This window comes from Hibiscus syriacus, unplaced genomic scaffold (assembly GCF_006381635.1).
Source record: "Hibiscus syriacus cultivar Baekdansim isolate YM2019G1 unplaced genomic scaffold, ASM638163v2 tig00111100_pilon, whole genome shotgun sequence".
In the NCBI taxonomy this organism is placed as follows: Eukaryota; Viridiplantae; Streptophyta; class Magnoliopsida; order Malvales; family Malvaceae; genus Hibiscus; species Hibiscus syriacus.
In genome coordinates this window covers 1009592-1031817 of record NW_024062985.1, presented here as the reverse complement: position 1 = coordinate 1031817, position 22226 = coordinate 1009592, and the positions used below count along the sequence as shown (strand labels likewise).

The following is a 22226-nucleotide window of genomic DNA, read 5'->3' as shown; positions in this document are numbered from 1 at the left end:
CAAATCGATTAATATTAACTATATTTAAACTTAAAAAAATTATATAAAAAACAAACCAATACCGATTTATAATAAATACAAATAAAAACTTGATCTTGATTAAATAATCTACAAGTCGATGCCCAACTGCACATGCATATCCATTAATCAACAAATTCAGTTCTTTAGTATTAAGGGTAAACTTTATGTTTAGTACTGAAGCTATTACTTTTATTCATTTTGGCATCTAACTATTTTTTGTTTAAGATCATATATAACGTACGTTTTGATTTTATTTTAGTCACCAAACATTAAAAATTAACTTTGATGTTGATGTATCGCCATAAAATAATACCATATCGTCATTGAAAAATTAAAACAAAAAACACATTAGCAGTTTTGTTGATTTTTTTAGAGTGGGAGATCAGAATTATACAAAAGCGTAACATTGATATGATTTTAAAAAGATAATAGTTAGGTGACTAAAACGAAATAAAAGTAGTAATTAAAATATTAAACATATAGTTTAACCTAATGTTAAATTAAAACACTTGCAGACAAATTCAAACCCATTAACTTTGCAAATTTTTTTTATGAGTAATCAATCTTTGCAAAAGGTCTTCCTTTTTATTTTTTACTCCCGCATTCTAGGTCCGGATTAATCAGCATCACATATTTGATTTTGGTGAACGAGACTTCTAGCATATATTTTTATATATACAATAACTCGAACTTGATACTTACTTAAATGATATCAAGCTGCTTACTACTTAAACAAACCAACAATATCTTTCTTTTTGTTTTATAAACTAAAAAATGAGAGAAAATATTGGAAATTGCAATCAAGTAGGTAGCACCGATATTGGGTGAACATTTAGAAATCTGGAATTGGGAATTTAGGTCAAAGCTAAATAGTGGTGAAATCTTGAATAATATTTGCCTTTTGAAAACCCACTCCACCAAACCAATGCCCAACTATCCAGCCTAACTTTGAATACCATTTTATACGAGAAACGAAATATTTAAAATATTTATACATATAAAAATGCGAACAGGAAAAGCCACCGATTTATTTTAATAATATACAATTATAAGATAGTAGTTGATCAAAACTGTCTTAATCTATTAAGACGTACACATATTCTGTAGAGACAACTGCTCGAACTCATAACCTCAAAACAACAATCTCTTTTACCATTAAAATCATTTTATAAATTCATAGACGACCGATTCTACTGTTCCAAATTCGGTAACACTCCAACTTTGGAAGCAACTTAAGACATATTTCATGTATACACGTAAAAGAGGAATGGGATAAGAAAGAAATGGAGTGTTAAACTTAAACAACGACTATAAGAAAAACTAATTTGGATGTAGTCCACATTAATCCATGAAAATAATATAATTAATATTATCTATGATTTTAATAGAAATACTAAAATGTTATTTTTAATGACAAATATGTTACTACAGTTTGTAAATATTTAACAACGTGAAATCATAATTTGAAGGACGTTTTGGAGTACCATCCTCGATCAATCATATTTGATCCTAAGTATATTGATATAAACAATATTTAGTAATTATTATAGCAGTAATATTTTAAACTTTTAATAAATAATAATAATATTTTACATATTTAATATTATTATAATATTTTATTATTAAAATTTTTAAAATATATTGTTAGATTTTAATATTTTAATATTACTATTTAAATTAAAAAATGAAATTTTAAAAATTAAATAACAGAAAACATCTTCCATCGGACAATATATCCAAACATCATAAAATGTCTAATTTTTCTGAGAAATCTTCATATGTTTCTTAAAATATATTTTCTCCAAATAAACACATAGAATAAACAATTTTAATAAAATATTAATTTAATTATTTGTAAAAAAAATATTTAGATTGGATTAATATGTTTACCAAACAAACAAAAGTGTGGATTGGCTTGGTGGTTAGTCGTAGTTCATGCAAATTAGTGGCTTTGAAAATGCCAAAACAAAAAGAGAATTCTCCGTAATATTATTTTATAATAAAGTAGTATTATTTTATTCAATCTTTTTAATTTCACTAAATAGAGGAATAAAAAGTAATCTCATTGATCGTGCCAGCCACATATATATATATATATCATTCTAATGATTGCGAGTGAATAATAATTATATCATTATGTCCATGCATCTACAATTTCCATTCATGAATTAGTATATATTATATATTATCCATGTTATTCGGCCTTTGGTAGAGACGGTGGGATGTATTAATAAGACAAATTTAATTAGAAATATTTAAAACTTTGGAATATTTAATTAAAAATATGTTTTAAAACTTTATTAAAAAAACGCGTTTCAAAATTAAAATTCAGTATAAATGTTTAGAAGAACTAGATTAATTTTTTAGCCAGAGCTTAATTAAAATTTTAAAATACGCTTATACATTTTTTCCATATCTTTAAATTATCGTTTGCTTTGAATAGATAATATTAATATATGTATTAGTTAAGATTAAAAATAATTACAATATTTGAATGTGATGAGATTCAATTCAATTTTATAAAATTAGTTTTTTCTATTTAACTAAAGGTGATTGATTATAAAGTAATATTTGTTGCTTAAACCCGTGACCTTTTGGAATAATAATAATTTTTTTAATCATTTAAGTAAGTTGATTCGTGCATAAAATCAAAATTTTAATTTAGATTCAAGATGGATCATGATAAATTTTATGAATGAAAGAGTTGAAATTGAAATAAAACCAAATTTAGAGCAATTTTTTCATCCAATCCAATCCAACTCCAAATATGAATAATTTATCGCGCTCTTTTATATTTAAGATATCTATAAAAAATACTATTATATATTATATTAAAGGCTTAATGTAAAAACAACTATATCGTTCTTTCCATTTAGGTGTTTAAACTATTTTTTCGACCAAAATAGATACCTAACGTTACAAACGTTACCATTTTAAGTGCTCCGACTATAACGACCGTTAAAAAATCTCGTTAAATAATTTTTTTTAAAAAAATAAAAACTTTAAAATTATCATAATACAACATGTGTCACCTAACATGATTTTCTAACGCCGTTACGATTGATACACTTCAAATAGTAATTATAACGTTAGTATCAAAATTGATCAAAAAATAATTTAGACATCTAAATATGAAAAATTGTATAATCTGAACACTTATTTTTATATATAACCTATATTAAATAATAAAATACTTTTGTTTTTTTATGTATAAATGATAAGTATGGTTGTATGATGTACGTATTGGATAAAATAATAGTAATACAGATAAATTTTGGAGAAAAAATCATTGTGGTCCCTAGATCCCTCGGATTACACCGTGCTACGCGAATCATGGGGTCATGCACCACCACTCTTCCCTACATATCGTCACACTTTAACATTCCCTTCTCTCCCATCAAATATCGTCCGACATCTGCCTTGCACTTCTTACATACACTCCGTTTTCTGCGGCTCCGGTTCGCTGCCGACGGATAAGATCTTCCCTTCCAACCGTCCATCATACGGCCTCATCTGTACCCGCACGTGGCTCTATCTTAACGTCTATCAGTATACCTGCACACACATAAAATGAAACCCCTCCTATTTTCCTTCACGTGACATATTTAAGATCCAATAGTTTAGTTTACGTAAGAGAACTTTTTAACAAATTTTTGTTAATTTATAGAGAGTTAAAATAATAATAAATGACATATTATTATTATTTGAAAAATTTAAAATAATTATGAATAATATATATTCGAAATTTTAGTTAATTACTTTTTTTTCTTCTAATTTATGTTTTATGAGGAATGATTTTAATTTTAATTTTAAAATTATTAATATATTCATTGTTGTTGATTGACATTGAATCTTCAATAAGAAAAAGCACATAGTGCTGGAAGAAGTTGACCGATATTTAACCATGGTTAAAATATAACCCTTCGTCTCCACACGTAAATAAAAATCCTTATCCTCCCCTGTTTCTGTCAATTCACTTCACTGTCTCTCTTTTATATTTCCTTAATCTCTGCTACCTGTATAAGCTTCATTAATGGCGCTTCAGATCTGAAAATGAACCCTAAAGCTTAACAAAACCCAAAGTATCGGTCAAACCCATAGGCAAAAAAAGAGAATTTTCTTTCTTTTAATAAAAAAACATCATTTATCCTTGCGTGCTTGTGTCTTCCTTTTTCTTTTTCTTTTATCCGATTGTTAATAATGCAGAAGAAAACGGCGTACCCATTCCCCGACGAGGTACTGGAGCACGTATGCTCGTTCATACAATCAGACAAAGACCGGAACTCGGTATCGGTGGTGTGTAAATCGTGGTACGAGATCGAACGGTGGTGTCGGAGGAAGGTATTTGTTGGGAACTGCTACGCTATTAGTCCTCGTATGGTGATCAGACGGTTCCCGGAAATCAGATCCATTGAGCTGAAAGGGAAACCGCACTTTGCGGATTTCAATCTGGTACCCGATGGCTGGGGCGGGTACGTCCTTCCATGGATCGTTGAAATGGCCGAAGCCTATCCTTGGCTCGAAGAGATTCGGCTTAAACGAATGGTCATCACGGACGAAAGCTTGGAGCTTGTTGCTGAGTCGTTTAAGAATTTGCAAGTGCTGGTGCTTTTTTCGTGTGAAGGGTTCTCAACCGATGGACTCGCCGCCATTGCTGGTAGCTGCAAGTGAGTTTGGTTGAACTCTTTTCACTTCTTCTCTTTGGTTTTTTTTTTCTTTGTTTTTGTAGTGAGATAAAGAATTGAATTTTGGGTCTTTATGAGAATTTGTGCTTCTTCCGCCCCCCCCCCCCCCCCCCCCGCGGGTTCCCTTGTTTTGTTCGTTATCTGCAGATTCTTCTTTTTGGGAGATGTTTTCAGATATTTGGATGGTTACTTTCTGGTAAACGTGGGCTTGTTTTTGCTTTTGGAAATGATGAATATCTTTTTTGTAAATTAGTGATGGCGGCAATAATTTTCCATGTTGGTACTGAAGATTCTGTTTTTTCCGTTTTATTTGATTCTTCTTTGTTGGTTGGAAAGCTATGAATGATGTTATTTTAATTCTGTCTTGGGATTTTTTTTTATTCTTAGACTTGCACTTTATTTTCTTGTATCCTGATAGTTATGGTTGGCTGAGAAATCAGATGCGCAAAGAATATGCTCTTGTAAGTTAAATTGTAAAAAAGAAACATTAGCCCGGTGCTGTGATTGTTTTCAATCACGGTGGTGAGCTTTTAATTTTGTTCAACAACCAATGTCTTCTTGATTTCACCTGCTTAGTCGAACTATATAGTGTTAGATTTGGCGATTTTTCGACGTTCAGCATGTTGTTTATATGAATGAGTCTGGTTTTTGGATGCAGGAATCTGAGAGAGCTGGACTTGAGAGACAGTGAAGTGGATGATTTGGCTGGACATTGGCTCAATCATTTTCCTGAGACGTACACATCCCTTGTGGCGCTTAACATTTCTTGCTTAGGATCGGATGAAGTTAGTTTATCGGCCTTGGAGCGCCTAGTGGGTAGATGTCCCAACTTCAGGAGTCTTTTGCTCAACCGTGAAGTGCCCCTTGATAAGATTGCCAACATTTTACGCTGTGCTCCGCAGCTGGTTGAATTCGGCACTGGCATCTATGCGGCTGAGATACGACCTGATGTGTTCTCGAACCTGGCCGAAGCTTTTTCTAGTTGCAAGGAGCTAAAGAGCTTGTCCGGGTTTTGGGATGCGGTCCCAGCTTACATTCCAGCTATTTACTCTGTGTGCTCTGAATTAACATCATTGAACTTAAGCTATGCTACTATACGGAATCCCGATCTTACCAAGCTTGTAAGCCACTGTCCTAGTTTGCAACGCTTGCTGGTAAGTTCATTATGGTAGCATTGTGAATTTGGCTTGTTATCTTAAAAGGATTAGCACTACCATTAGATAATTCCAGATTGTGGACATTAAGTGGTCTAAGGATCCCATTTAAACTGTGTTCCGTCATTCAATTGGTTCTTTGGTAGTGTATGTTACATTTTTAAGTTAGGAAGGTTATGCTCACAGGTACTTGATTACATCGAAGATAATGGTCTTGAAGCACTCGCATCTAGTTGCAAGGACCTACAGGAGTTACGGGTGTTTCCATCTGACCCATTTGGTGCAGAGCCAAATGTATCCTTGACGGAACGAGGCCTTGTTGTTGTTTCTTTGGGTTGTCCTAAGCTACAGTCGGTTTTGTACTTCTGCCGCCAAATGTCTAATGCAGCTCTAGTCACCATCGCCCAGAACCATCCCAACTTTATATGTTTTCGTCTTTGTATTCTTGATCCAAAAATGGCTGATTACCAGACCCTTAAGCCACTCGATGTTGGTTTTGGAGCCATTGTTGAGCACTGCAAGGATCTGAGACGCCTTTCCCTCTCCGGTCTCCTCACAGATCGTGTGTTTGAATTTATTGGGAGATACGCAAAAAAGCTAGAGATGCTGTCTCTGGCTTTTGCAGGAGAAACTGATATGGGACTCCATCATGTGCTTTCTGGGTGCGATAGTCTTCAGAAACTAGAGATCATGGATTGCCCCTTCGGAGACAAGGCTCTACTGGCGAATGCTGCGAAGCTGGAGAGAATGCGATCCCTTTGGATGTCTTCTTGCTTGGTGAGTCTCGGAGCGTGTAAGATGCTAGGCCAGAAGATGCGCTGGTTGAATGTCGAAGTTATGGATGAGAAGGGAGCTCCAGGTTCAAGACCAGAAAGCCAACCAGTCGCTAAGCTCTACATATATAGATCAGTTGCCGGGCCAAGGCTCGACATGCCTCCGTTTGTTTGGACGATGGATAAAGATTCTGGATTGGAGCTTTCTTGAGAGAGGTCAGACCCCACGTGAAATATGCAGATATGTTAAAGCTCAGAAAGAGTCAATGTATGAGGTACATTCCCCTTATGTTTAATGATTAATCTAATTGCAGACCTGATTGAAGCTCCTTACCATTTGTTTTAGTCGTGGGAAAACAGAGTAATGATCGACGAAGAGATGAAACTGCAGTTGTATATCATTAACCAGAGTTTTTATTTGCATCCTCATTGTTACCATGAAGATTGTTGTATGTTTATGTCATTTGTAGAATCTTTGTGGATTGAAATATCATATAATAATAAAATATAATTGAAAAAGAAGATCTTATCTCAGAAACTGAGATGGGAAAATCATTCAAAAAGAAAATAAATACAATTTAGTGAGAGGAATAGATGATAGTGGGCACACGTTTGTGGTATTTATGATGGATCATCATTAATATTCTCTGTTACTAATGATTGTTGCTGCTGACTGTTGATTTCATCTCTGATGTTCCTTTTTCTTATATATTTTCAACTGCGGTCATCATCATTATCATCATCTTCATAATTGTAGGGTCAAATTCTCTGATGTTACAGTCAGGACAGAACATCAATACTTATGATGATGGGTTCAGTTCTGTTAAAAGCTATCCCCCATTATTAAATATATTTATCATCAAAGTTTGAGTAACTAGAATTTATATGACGGTTTGACCTAATTGATACCGTTTAATCGAATATCTTCTTTTCTGGTACCGTTTGACCTATATTTTTCTAAGTGGCACCCTTTCGGCTGAGGTTGCGAAAGACGCATCCCTGGGGACGCGCTTTACCCGGGTTAATGCTGAGTTGGCTGCCCCGTGTGGAAGGCGCATCCCCAGGGACGCGCCTTCACGGGATATTGCTGATTCGGTTACCACGTGTGAAAGGCGCATCCCCGGGGACGCGCCTTTCATTAAATGTCTTAAATGCCCATCCAATTTTTCTCCAACTACCCCTCCTCCTCCCCTATATAAACCCCCCTCAACCACCCTCATTCTTCACACCAAAATCATCTTCTCCTCTTATATAACTCAAATTCTCCAAATATTTGAGTTTTAAATTTCTTATTAGTGGTAATAAATTTATTTTTAAGTTATTATTTTTTAAAATAATTATTATATTTTATATTAATATAATTATATAAATATTATTTTTTATTAAAATAACATTTATATAATAATTATTTTTTAAAATTTATTAATTAATTATTTTTTGTGCTAATTATTTTTTTTTGTCTACAGTTATAATGGAAAGTGAAATGCTGCTGCGATTGGATGCTGACCATATCTACAATATAATTAAATGTGTAATTATACTGATTTTATTAAATTATGCATCAATATTTTCGTTAAATATTGATAAGAGGTTACTAGATTGATAACATTTAAATAATTAACTGATAAACTTAATAGATCGATAATCACAACCAAAAATAATAATATAACCATATGTGTAATATTATAATTTCATACATTTTTACTATAACTACAATAAAATCAAAATTGATTTTCATCTATTGTTCTATCAGATTAATGTGGATAATTCACTCCACCTTTAACACACATTAAAAAAAATACATTTAATAATTCTTACATTATAATCGAAACACTTTACATAATATATTACTAATTTATAATAATAATAAAAATAAAATATTTATTATTAAAAAAAAATACCAACATGGTATCCGAATCAGTAATACCCAGTAAAGGCGCGTCCCCGGGGATGCGCCTTCCACACGTGGCAGCGAACTCAGCATTAACTCGGGTAAAGCGCGTCCCCGGGGATGCGCCTCCCCGGGGATGCGCCTTTCGCCACCTCAACAGAAAGAGTGCTACTTCGGGAAATATAGGTCAAACGGTGTCAGAAAGGGAGATATTCGGTCAAACGATGTCAGTTAGGTCAATTTGCCAATTTATATACGGTGACTTAAAAATTAAGTGATGTTGATGTATTTTTTAATATTTTAATAATAGTTTTATTATTAAAAAGATAAATTGAGCATATAGAAAGGGTTTGATTATCGGTTTTTAATCGTTCATTTATTTTCTTTGATTTTATTAGTCTAATTGAAAACGAGAGAGAGAAAAGGACATGGAAAACGACATAATACTGCGTTAATATTGCTTTTTGCATAGCCGTCCATTTCTATTTATTCTCATCATCTTTCAATTCTTCATGCATCAAAGGCATCGGCTTTTAATTATTTTATTTGATTTGCTGCACAAAGCCAAAAGATGGCATAAAGAAACAAACAATATATCAACTTCAAGTACTATATATAGGTTTTACAATTCAATATAACAGGTATAAAGGCTGAACACTAATACTATTTGCAAAACTCATATTTTACGAGTGAGGAACCTGATATACCCTAAAGCTTTTTAGATTCTAAGGAAGAAGGAATGCAAAGGGGAAAACATTCTCCACTAACAAGAAATGACCCAACTTTACCAGTATGATTTTCAACGCTGAACCTTTGCAAAACGCCCTCTAATTCTTGTCCTGCTTTCAGCTCGAGCCTCTCTTGATTCATACCTTATTTGCTTGTCATATTTTTCATGTGTCACAGAAAACAATTCTTCGAAGATTTTCCATACATATGAAAAAACTTGGATAGTAAGGAACAAAGTGAAAGCAAATACCTCCTTGTTTTCTTTTTCTCCTTGTAACGTGAGATTGCAGAGTCCCTCTCCTGGCTATTTAACTCATGGAACAAAGTGAAAGCAAATACCTCGTTGTTTTCTTTTTCTCCTTGTAACGTGAGATTGCAGAGTCCCTCTCCTGGCTATTTAACTCATGGACATCAACCATTGGAGGTCCTAATGTGGTTCCTGCAACAATTTGATGTTGCTGTCGGTCTTCAGGGCCGAATCCACATGTTTATTAGGAACCACGACATTTTCCTCTGCATGGCCTCTTAACTGTGAAAAAGGTGGAAATACTTGATTGGCAAGCTCTACATTATTAACTTTGAAGCACTGTAGTGGACTTGACTGCATGGAGAGAAAACAGCTCTATTTTTAGTAAACGAGTTAATCAAGAAGGAGCTTATATTTAAACATGCCAATGAAGATATTTTTATCAGACATTGTGTCAATCAAGACTTGAATAAAACAAAAGTCTTTTTGTCACTACACCAGTGTCTTGGTTGAGAGACAGTGAAGATTAAGTGCTGTAATCCACCATCAGTATATGATGGATTTTTTTAAAAAAAAAAAAATCCATTAACTTAATCAACAATGGTTTTGCTTCTCCAGGCATAAAAAGAAAGAAGGAACAATAAATCTGCTTCTTTGCTGATCTAATAGTCAACTTAATCTCCTCCTAAATTGCAACAAAGGTCAATAAACAAGACTTAAACGTGCTGCAGATGCTAGAATATATTGCTTGGAAAAACATCAGCTTTGCATCCTTAAGAATGAATTTTCTTCAATAAAATGCCAATGCCAATTGTTCAGGGTATCGTCCCCACAGCGAAAAACATTACTTTTTTCCATGGCTAGTATGCACTTTCGATTTCCGGAGCTATTGCATTTGTATCTCAAAGCCAAAAATGACACTGTGACACAATCATCTGTTGATCTCGAATTAAAATAATAATCTCTGCTCTATATTGAGAATGTTCTATATCTCGGTGAACACTAGAGGAAAAGAAAATGCAGACCTCATAGGCAGGAAATGGAATAGGATCTTCATCATTTCTGCAACTTATCTGCACACCTCCCAGGTGAAAATTATCAGCATTAGGTATCAGTGACTGGAATCCAATAATGGCTTCAACATTAGCCTTTTCAAAGCTGAGATTGGGTTCTGACTTTGCCAGTTCATGTAGCTGATGAAATATCTCTTCCTTATGTTGTACACAAGATGAATTACGATTTTGATTCAAAAACAGTTCATTCACAACAGTTATATATAGATAACACAATGCACAAAAAGCTAAGAAATTTGCAGTTAATGGTACAAAATTCATTCTTTTTCACTGTAATTCTTCAACAACCACATCCAAACCAAAGGCAGCCAAACCGCACTGACATGACATGATTTCTAAAACAAAAGGACAAACTAAAATTTAATAAAAATCCCAAAATTCCAAATTTCAGTGAATATATAAACAAACTGTTAACTCTTCACTAGCATAGAACTCATAAAAAGGGCAATCTTTTAACTTTTTTCTCATATTTTCTAAGGAACCAACCAACATAGACACATAAGAAATTTAAAAGACTGAAAGGGTCAACTTGATACTAAACCTTTGGTAGAGGAGGGACATCAGTAGGCTTAAACCCATGATCAAAATCACTCGGAATAATCAAACCATCACAACCAGAAATCACAGGAGATTCCCAATTAGACAAATCCAGCAACCCATCACAATCTTCAGCGCCATCTCCACAACCAACTTTGCCTTCACTCGAAAAGGGAGCTTTATCACCCACATCCTCGATCCCAATAAAGCTCAGTAGCTCACTCACCGAAGGGCACCCAGTGAACACTTCTATAGGCCTCCTATTAAGCAAGGAAGAGGAGGGTAGCTTGTGGTTTTCCCAATCACAGTTAGAACAGAAAACAGACTGCTCCGTTTCGCAGAAGACGGAAGCAGGTGACTGGTGGCAGGCGTCACAGAGCTGTGAGCGAGAGTGCTTGGTAAATAGTTGGTTAGCTGAGTGAACTTCCCTATCGCATGAGAAACAGAGCTTGGCGGAGTCAGCTCTGCAGTATAAAAGAGCTGTGGATTGATCACAGTAATCACAGAGTCTCCTCCGTATTTGGTTGTTCCTGTCATCAGTCATGTTGTGTTATTGGAAAACTTTGTTTAGAAAGCAAAAGAATGGGATAGCATTCAAACATATGCTTTGATACGGAAACGAAGAAACCAGAGACAGCGAGAGCAGCAGAGCCATCTTAATACAGAAACGAGAGAGAGCGTAAGAAGCAGAGACTAATCTTATCTTTTAATTTTTGTCTTTAATGCATTGGCTGTTATTTCCCTCTTTATTTGGCTTCAAAGTTGGTTCACTTAGCTAAATCAAACATAAAAAAAAAGTGATTTATCTATTAATCATCCATATGTTATTTTATTTTTGATTTCATCGCTTAATTAATTTTTTAAACAATTATATATAATATAACAATTTTATTTTAATTATCTGTCATTAAAATTTAACAATTATTTTAATAGAGTTTTTTATTTTCACGCCAACAACTTGAGAATTTGTCATTGATTTTGTTCCATCAATAGGATAATTGGTTGAATTAAATTTTTAAAAATATTATTAAGTGCAGCCAAAAGATATTGCTGACATTGATCCCAAAACATATATTTAGTTCTATATTACTACAATAAAATAAGTGATTTTCTTGAAAATAAAATTTGAAAATGAGATATTTTGTATTGAAATGCTTACCTACTAAATTAGATTAGGAATTTATTTGCATCAATAAAAATAATATTTAACTTATAAAATTGTTAAATTAAAGATAAATATTTTTTTACTTCATTTACAAATAAGAAAAATAAATAAATTTTTATATATTTTAAAAGTTAAATTTATAATATTTATTTATTTATAATAAAGTATAATAAAAGTAACAACATTTTAATTTTGTTAGGCATTAAAATAATATCGTGTATCCTATTTTTATTAATTAAAATTAAAATTATAGTTAAATAATATATTGTTTAAAGTTAAAAGATATATGATATAATTTATTTATATTTACTAGTTGTATCTGGAAGCTATACTATTGATGACAGTGCATTGCTAGAAAGTTTGATAATCAATAGTACATTAAACCATTTACAACTCGTGTGATTCATACTCGATGGACAGGTCCAAGTCCAACATCAACATTAATCGAACGCAACATTTTAGTAATATACGACTCTCCTCCTGTTTCCTTTTCTTTAACATCTAATTTGTAATTTTTTTTTTAAATATTATGTTGAATTATTCACACAAAATGCGATTATAAACAATCTCATTTATTAATATAAATCATGTTACTTTTCAAAATATTTTTAGAGTATTTATGTTTAGCAAGTATCTTACATGGATGTGGATATGGAGTCATGATTAGAAATACATACATTTGTATATTCAAGAGTCATGTTCATTCCAGATAAGAGGATGGTAATAGAAGGAACAATGTAACTCATACTAACAAGGTACCCCATATACAGATGAACACCCATTTCAAAAGCAAAAGCAAAACCTAATCGAGTATAAATGTGAAAAAGTAACATCTTTTTCCGATGACAATTAGGGAGCATGCTTACGGACTAAAGAATAACACACCCACATGAATTCAGCTTCTGCATATCCTTCTTGCTCTTTTCTGCAATGCACCAAAAACACAAGGGGGGGGGGGGGGCAACAAGCTTTACTTTATTACACCATAAGAAACAAAAATGCAAACAAAATGAATTTTGAGCGAACCACAAGCAAATAAAACCTTGAAACGAAAGACTCAAGTATGAGTTTCAATTGTCAGATACCTTCATCTCCAATGATGATAAAGTTAAGACTAAACCAGGTATTATTTGCATGTTTTCCTTTTCAAAAGCATGTACTAATACCTTGAACTCAACAGCTAAAAGTTAAAGATCACTAATGCATCTTCTTTATTTTTCACAAAAATAATTCAAATCAAGAATCCTTTAAACCGCCATCTTTGTTTAGGTAAAATGAAAGAAAATATAGACAAGGAGAGCGAAATAGAAAAAGGCAAAGTAAGGCTTAGCCGCTTAGGGGCCCTGTCACTGAAGCAGGAAACAAAAGAAAATCTTTGTCCTGTTCTATTTCTAGCTTCTCTACTAGCCTCACAACTACTTTGTTTCCGCTATTTTTATTTCTTTTTTCCTGAGAAATATGTAGCAGGAATCAGGTTGGGGGATTCGTATACAGATCTATATGTCATGGGTTCAGCAAGGATCTACATGCGACTCTTGTATGTGATTAAGAAAACAAACTAATAAAGGCACCAAGAAGATTTCATGAATACATCCTTCCAAACATGTCTTTTTCTAGAAAGAGAACTTGACGAACCTGTCTTATTTTTTCCTGTGCCTGGCTGCACTACCACGTGCATTATAATAAACCCAACAGGAAGGTCGCCAATTGTTATCCTGGAATCAGCGAGAGTTTGTTGTTTTCCAGAACTTTACCAGCATGTATGAGTTTCAAATCTTTTATTGACTTTGGTGCTATTGTTTTGTCTGAAATTACACGAAGTCTCCATTAACCCAGACAGCTGTTGCTGGGGAGAAGCGTCATCCAAGACATTTAAAATCTAATGCCATCATTATAAATTTCATAAACAAGACGCATGCATGAGTTCATATAGATTGACCAACAGCAGCCCTTTTCTTCAAGCTGAATGGTTTCATCAAAACGAAAATTGAGCTTTATTCTTTTTACATATATAAACATAGCGGCTAAATCAATGTCATTCAAATGAACATAGGGCAGTACTGAAATTTGCTTTTAAATATATCATGCAGGCAATGTTCATCACTGAATTGATACTTTGACAGGGCCAGCAACAGAGACCTGAAATACTGAATTCATACTTGCAAACTCAACAAAAACAACCAAACCGAGCACCTAAGATGTTAATCAAATTATACAATTCATCAAGGAGTAAGTAAAGCAGAGGAAACAAGAAAAGAGAAATAGATTAATAACCTGTGGGCCAATCGGCAACAATCTTTTGCTTAAGATTTGCAATAGTCATAGATGACGCGTAAGTACTGTGTGCTATATCTGTCCCATCATAAATGCGGAATTTAAGCTCAATAAGCTCCTCACCCATTTTTTTTCTCTGTTTCTCTGCTTGCAAGTCGAATGTGATAAGAGATGAACAATTTTAACCCCAGAATTCAGTCTCTCCTCGGTCACCTGAACAAAGAACAATAAATCCCCCATATTTAAAACTCAAACCCTGAACATACACATTGCAGGAAAGTTACACTTGCAATCTTGCATAATCAACTCAATAGCCTATCCTAGTTAAATTGGGCAGGCGTACATAGAATTAGTAAATGTCAGTCATATCATCTAGAAAACATAAAACGCCTAAATTATTATCATCTTCTTTTACTACCGTTCTCCACATTCATGTAGATAAACACGAACTCCAATAAGAAATGCATTACATCAAACCAACCTTAAATCCTCTAAGAAATTTGTTTGGTAAGAGTGCATGCAAATCAACCGCCTGAGAACCTCGCCAAGAGAGTGAGCACTTCATATGATCTGACTGGTAATTGGTAAGGTTCCTTGTTACTAGCTCTCAACCAGAGTTCCTTTAACAAGATGTAGAACTCAAATTCAAGAACCAGACGTATAAAGAGACCAGAAATAACCATAATTAATAATAACATTGTTTAAGATCTCGATATTTCAATCTGATTAGAGAAGAAATTTAAAATCAAGCAACAATATTGCTATTAAATACCTAATTAACCAACAGGGAAAAAAATCAGAAAAGAAATGTAATAAAAACCTAAAATTTCAGATTTCCGGTTCCTCTTTTTGTTTCTTCCATTTTCCGTTTCATCAGTTCATAAAGCAAATCAAAACAAACATCATTTCTTTCTCCAATTCTTTTCGTTCACTTTTTAATCTAATTTTCTCACCAACCAAAAGAATAAAGGAAAATACCAGAAAACAGTAAAAGATCAAACAGAAAAGAAAAGAAAAATAATCGAGAGAAGAAATAGAGAAAATACCTAGCCAAGCCATTGACGGAAGGAATCAGTGTGTGTGAAAGAGAGCTGAATGAAGCAAAAGCCTTTTGTCTGGCCACTGTGTAGGTGTTTGATCGAGAGAGAAAAAAGATAGAGAAGTTTCGTTCTTAATTTGGAAGTTAAAAACCAATTTTCTTTCTTCTATTTTTTTCTTTATCTCATTCTTTTCCGAAAACCTCTGTGATAAATCGAAATTGATAAAAAAAATGGCGGATCCAATCCAATACAGAGCCAAATTTATACTCGCCCTACGATTTTACCGCCTCGATTACCCCTAGGAGATAGTAGAATAAAGTTACAGAATTTCCCATTCTTTGCTTGCCACGTCAAACAAAAGATTTGTCCGAATGACTAAATTAGCCTTAATCTTTACGTGGTGCTATGTAATTGGCTACTCCTATAATTAAAGGTCGTTAGGAACAAATAGAGAAAAAGGTGGTGGTCGTTACTGTTAGTTATTTCCCTCTTTTAACTGCCTTTTCTTTCTTTCTTTCTTTCTTTCCTTCTATAGTTTTTCTGGTTAAATGAGGAAACAGAAGGAAAAACATATCACTTCTACTCTTTTCTTAAGTGGAAAAAAAATCATTTTGTGAGGTACTATTTTAATAATTAATCAATTAAGTCGGTTGAGTTTATTAAATTATTTTCCTTAACTTATGATACCAAAATTAAATCTATCAATCATTTTATAATTAGCAAAATCATGCAAAAAAGTGATGTCTAATTATAAATAAATATATTTTTGCTCCTTGTAACAAAATATAATTTTTAAAAATATGAATATGAATGCGTTGAAGGATTATAAGAACTTCTTATTTCATTTAGAAAAAAATTTAACTTGATTGGTATTATTTTTGGTTGAGATTTTATCTATGGGACTTTGTTGATGGAATATCCATAGAGTCGAAAGTATGTCGAATATATGAAAAGATAAATTTATCAAAGAAATTAAAGAGTTTGTGTTTGAAGGAGTCGAACCCACATGTTAAAGCTCAAACTCTTTAATTTTTTAGTGGACTTATCTTTTTCGATATTAGAAACACTTTCGACTGAATCAAAATCCCAATATAAGACATTATTAATTGGTTGTTAGAAATTCAATAAAATATTTGATATGATATTTAAAAGATTCAGGGGTGTTTGTTTGCCTCTTAATGGAACCATTCAGCGTTGAATGCTGAACCGCTCAACATTCAGCGCGTTTGTTTCGCACCTCTGAATGATTCAGTGCTGACTGATTCAGCAAAACAGTGCTGAATGATTTAGTATAGAAGTACATTCTAAATGATTCAAAACTATTATCAATCAGCATGTCACATTCAGAGCTAATTCATACAGAGCCTCTGAATCATTCAGCATTTGAATCATTCAGCGCTTAATCATTATGAAGTAAACAAAATCCCTTCAGTCAACTTAAAAGTTTAGGTATGTAACTGATGAATGGAGAAATTGTAAGTCGTTTGGGGCCAAAAGAAGTTCCAACCTTGCAATGTTATTATTTAGCAAACCAATGGCCTCTGCTGTCAACCATGAAGCTTAAAGGTCTTTCCTTGTATACTCCACTTATTGAAAAATGTTTTGGTGCACTACTCCTATCCGGCTGTTCTGGTAAAGCAAAGAGAGAATACAACCGACAAGATAGATTCGATTACGACCACGAGTTGAAATCCACCGGGCTAGCTGGTCGATAAGTATTGGATATATATATATAAACGAGGTATTATAATTCACTTACACAACGTAGAATTTTTTTAGTTTTACGTAGATTTAAGACCGTTTAATGAGTAGAAATAGAAGGTTAAGATTAACTCTCTTTTTTCTCAGTGTATATATTCTCGTTTCCTACCGTTAATCTCAATATTTTATTTTTATTCATCCAAAAGTCTTAAATCTGTGTAAAACTAATTACACTGTGTAATTGGATTATATATATATATATATAATAGGCACATAATCCAATTATACCTAGTGTAGAACTAAAATTTTATGATAACAGTAGGAAATGAAAATATATTCATTGAGAAAAAATAGTTAATCACAACCTTTGATTTCCCTCATCCAACAATCATAACAAGGTGTAAAATTAAAATTTTTACACTAGATGTAAGTGGATATGCCCCTATATATATTCAATATGCATAAGTCGAGATGGAAAAAAGAGGGCTGGCGGTTGGGTACATTCGTCCCTTGAAAATTTTAAATTTCTATATATTTTAGATATTTTCTATTTATAATTTGTTTTCACCCTCCTTAAAATTTTATAAATTATTTTAAAATATATAATAAATTTGTCTCTAACATAAAATTACATATTTATGCGTATAACAATATAAATACATAATGTTGGATGATAATCAAGAATAGTCAAACGGTCTATAATCTGTTATTGATGATAAGATTGATAATTAGAAAGCTAGTTAATGGGTTCCTAATATTGTTTGATACCGATCGTAGGACTCCACCCTCCATTGACTCTACTTTTTGCCTTACTTTCAATACAATCCATATGTTTCTCCATATTAACAATGGAGGAATCTACACAAAGCATTATTTCATTGCTTGCTTGCTTTCTTTTTTAGTTTACTCATTGATGGAATGTAGCAATAGTAAAAACAATATTTATGGCCATTGTAAAAAACAATATTGCAAGGAATGTAATACCTTTCTTTATCTAATATAAAGTAAAAGAATCCATGGCAGCAAACAAGAGATAAAGTTCAGGATTTTCCTTTCTTCTTAAACCTTTTCTTTTATGTGGAGTATGCCCGTACTCTTCATTTTCTTAAAGGTATTCGTAAAATATAAAATTATAATTACAGTCGCAGATGTCATGAGTACGAATATTATAAAAGTTAATATATTATTAAATTATGGATATAATTAAATTATGGGTATAATTGTAATATCACGATAATTTTAAAAACTGATATGATGCGGTTATTACACAATATTGTAGATGTAATTTAATACTATAAATATCATATTTGTTACATATTCATGTTTATATACATGCACATAAATTTTGTTTTCTGAATCGTAAATATAAAGTTACGTCTTTTTATTATAGAAATAGCTTTACAATTACGATAAAATGAATAAAGAATAACGTAATTGCAAAAAGTGAAGCATCCGAACAACGTACAGTAATCATTCGGATTGTATTGAAAGCAAAGCTCAAAACAAGAAAAGTATATGACATTTAACTTCATTAAAGAAATACGTACAGATTTTGCTATTGCTTGCTGGAGAGCTAATCCATAGATATAGTGCACATGCACCTTACTAGAGACTGCTGATATGAGCCAATTTTATTGATTATCAATTACTTAATTTAACACAAAGTCTGATAGGGCTTTAGCAAAGGTAATAGTCCTCCACTTAGATGCAGGGACATGACTTCATTCATCGAGCCTATGAGCCTTCCACCGATGAAGATGGCCGGAACTGGCTCGTTACACCCCAACCTCATAAGTGCTTTCTCAATTTCCCTTCCTTCGGAGTCTTGGTCGATCTCGTAAATCGTTGGGGTTACCCCAAGCTCTTGAAATAGAACTGTGACTGCATAACACATGCAACATGAGCTCTTGCTGAATAGCACTACCCCTTTATCTGAGGCCAATCTCGTCACCTTGTCCATGTTAAAGTCCGGACCGATGATGTCCGCTTACTACGTGCAAAGTTCTTTAGTGTCGATCGAGGCAACAAGACTACTTTCTCGTGGAGAAGGTGAAGTTGGGAAAAGGGAGAAAAGGGTTCAAAGCTTGAGGTTGCTAGAACTTGAGTGTCATGCTAGAGAGTATTTATAGGGACAACATATAGTAGAAGATTCCTTAGTTTGAAGAACGTTCAAAAGGACATGCCTTTACCTAGATGCTAATACCAATAAAGTTACTTTATGAGATGGGGACTACTGTGTTTCCATGGTTTCAACAAGTTGGCAAACAAATTTTTGCTAACTAAAACCATCAAAGAGGTAGAACCAATATTGTCACTCGATCACTATTGAACTGACCGCAATCATTTTCTGCCCGCCAGAGCGCCTTCAACTTCAAATAGGCCATGAACTAGATCAAAATCATTCTCAACAAATCCATAAGAAGTGAGGACTGTAAAGCCTATAGCCATCTGATATAATCAACAATTTCGAAACAAGATGGTCAAAATAAGGATCAAATAGTGTTTTAGCTTGTCAGTTTACAACAATAGAACATTCTGAGGCTGTAATTCATTCTATTGCGCCCCCAACTTGTATGATTCTTCCTACACGTGAGCACACAGATATGCTCACTTCACTTCATGCATACAGCTGCTGCTGCTCTTTTTGGTAGTGCTTGAACATGTGCAAGTGAGCCTGTGAAGGCGAATGACCACACGTACGCAATGGCATTGAGAGTGTGGGAAATATTCTCTATCTTTTTGGCATCTAATGCATGAAATAGGCAAAGGAAAGGTAAATATTTGTAAAATCATGAGTAATTTAAGAAATCATATGTTAATGCATATCCATAACCACACAAATGTTTATGCATGTGGATGAGTATCCATGCATCTAGGAACTTCCAAGCATTATAAAAAAAACACCCTTTTCGCCTTTTAAGTTGTGGATGGGAGGAATAAGATTGGAGGCATAAAGAGTTCCAGCATCACCTTTCTGTCTCTCAGATAAGACCATACACACATCAATAGGTATAAATTATATATAAAATCATCAACAAAGCTTGAAAACGAACCTGCCATTGATTCCTCTTTAAAATTTAATCAACACCATAAAAAGATATAAAGCACCGAAAATCTGCAATATCCTTGAGAATTCTTAAGCTCAATTCTGCAACAATCAGCTCATGACACGGGGGATTGACTTATGTAAGCCGACAAGTTTTCGATCATAAACATCGTGCCACAAAAACTTCTTCAATAGAGAAAATTTTTAAACACCATCTGATCCTAAGGTTGATTAAGGCCATGCAATTATGTTTATTTTTTTTATTGAATCCCAGAAAGTGAGATGCCGCATCATTTCTTTAGTCTGCAATTTTCGTGATGTGTTTTTGTATGCCATGGAAATGGAAGAAAGCAACATGTACAAAATGTATTCAAGGAACTCTAGAGAAGCAAAGCCCTAATACAACAGTTTTTTCTTTTTCAACAAGGTATTAGGTTTATTATTGTCGCAGTAGAGTAATAAGTTTGCCATTTTTTGAGTAGGCAAAGTTGTTTTTATATCATTGTCAGAACCAGATGGCCTTTGCATCTATGAGCATTTGTTTCAGTGATCCATCAACATGAAGGGATATGACATCTTTCGACGAGCCAACGAACCTCCCGCAATGAACACAGCCGGGACCCAGGGATCACACCCTAACCCTCTAAGAGCCCTCTCCATTTCTCTCCTATAAGGATCTTTGTCGAGCTCACGAATTGCAGGGCTAGCACCGAGCTCATAAAAAAGTGTCTTCATACTATAGCACATGCAACACGAGCTCTTCGTGAAAATCACGGCGGCCTTCTTCGATGCCAGTTCTCGTACTCTATCCATTACGAACAAGATAACAATGCAGCTGGAATAGGCAAAAGAAAGTTGAAAGAGAATGGTGTAGGAGAAGTTTATATGTGCTAAGGCTTAGTTCTCATGGACTTTGAGATTTGACACTCTTTATTTATAAGGCCAATGGAGAGAATTGGATTTCATTTGTCTAATGCAAAACAATAAAAGGATAAAAAGAAGGAAGTTCCTTGAGATATTTGTTTGGATAAGAAAAACCCTCCCATGATTTGTTTGAGAGTAGGGTGGGAATAGGCCAGGCCATGCTTTAATAGGCCTGAACCTGGCCTACGATGAATTTTGTAGGCCTGAGCCTGGCCTGTAGCCTGTCAAAGGCTTTTATTTGACTCGGTCTGACCTTTATAAGTCTGACCTGACTTGATAGTCTTTTTAAAAGTATTTTTTAAATAACACACCTTCTATAATTTAATAGGTTAAACTTGATTAATTTTTAATATAAACTGAAATCAATATAAAATAATCCAATACAAAAGAGAACCTCATACTTGAGGTAGCATCATCCAAGTCTATCAAACCAACATATTAACTATTACAAACAAAAAATAAAGTCTACATCTCCATTCCATTTGAACAGAACTGGTACATCAAAACTTCAATGTGATTTGTATCTCTTCTTTTTCAGCCTTCAAAATAAGAAGAAAAATACATATATGTTAGTTACTGGATTGAAAAACACTACATAAATAAATGAACAAGTTGCTAAAAAATGATTAAATATTACTTATAAAAATTATAATAAGTAATATTAACCTTTGATTTTTTTCTTCACATTATTTATGACGAAACCAATCTCCACCACAAATTAGAGCTTCAACAGATTCTTCGTAATGAAAACATGACACAACATAGGACAACAACAAGAGGAACCATTAAAATTGATGTCCCAAAATTACATTGCCTCTATAATGAAAAAGCAATCTAAATATAATAGTTATAACTACATGCAAAAAAAATATTGATAAAAATCATACATCACCAAGTAAAAAAAAACCAACGTGAACAACTGAACGTGCCTAAATCAAGACTCATAATGAAACTTGTTAAAAGAAT

General features: G+C 33.3%; 2 protein-coding genes and 3 pseudogenes across 3 annotated transcripts; 1 reads left to right on the top strand and 4 right to left on the bottom strand.

Moving 5' to 3' along the window:
* Positions 1-3981: 3981 nt before the first annotated feature.
* Positions 3982-9903, top strand: LOC120153555 (protein TRANSPORT INHIBITOR RESPONSE 1-like). Of its 2 annotated transcripts, XM_039165482.1 has the most exons (5): positions 3982-4688; positions 5365-5860; positions 6047-6854; positions 8091-8093; positions 9891-9903. In XM_039165482.1, exons 1-3 carry the CDS (start codon positions 4222-4224, stop codon positions 6842-6844), a joined length of 1761 nt encoding a protein of 586 aa, XP_039021413.1. In that variant the 5' UTR covers positions 3982-4221; the 3' UTR covers positions 6845-6854; positions 8091-8093; positions 9891-9903. The 2 variants fall into 2 exon arrangements, with proteins under 2 accessions (XP_039021413.1, XP_039021412.1); XM_039165481.1 differs by lacking the exons at positions 8091-8093; positions 9891-9903 and having other exon boundaries at positions 6047-7075.
* On the bottom strand, positions 9296-11784 carry LOC120153556 (annotated as a pseudogene).
* A 1175-nt stretch (positions 11785-12959) lies between these two features.
* LOC120153450 lies at positions 12960-15942 on the bottom strand (annotated as a pseudogene).
* A 2900-nt stretch (positions 15943-18842) lies between these two features.
* Positions 18843-19373, bottom strand: LOC120153453 (monothiol glutaredoxin-S9-like). The gene has a single exon (XM_039165404.1). The coding sequence runs from the start codon at positions 19248-19250 to the stop codon at positions 18945-18947; it is 306 nt and encodes a 101-aa protein (XP_039021335.1). The 5' UTR covers positions 19251-19373; the 3' UTR covers positions 18843-18944.
* Positions 19374-20832: 1459 nt separating this feature from the next.
* LOC120153452 lies at positions 20833-21279 on the bottom strand (annotated as a pseudogene).
* Between the last annotated feature and the right edge of the window lie 947 nt (positions 21280-22226).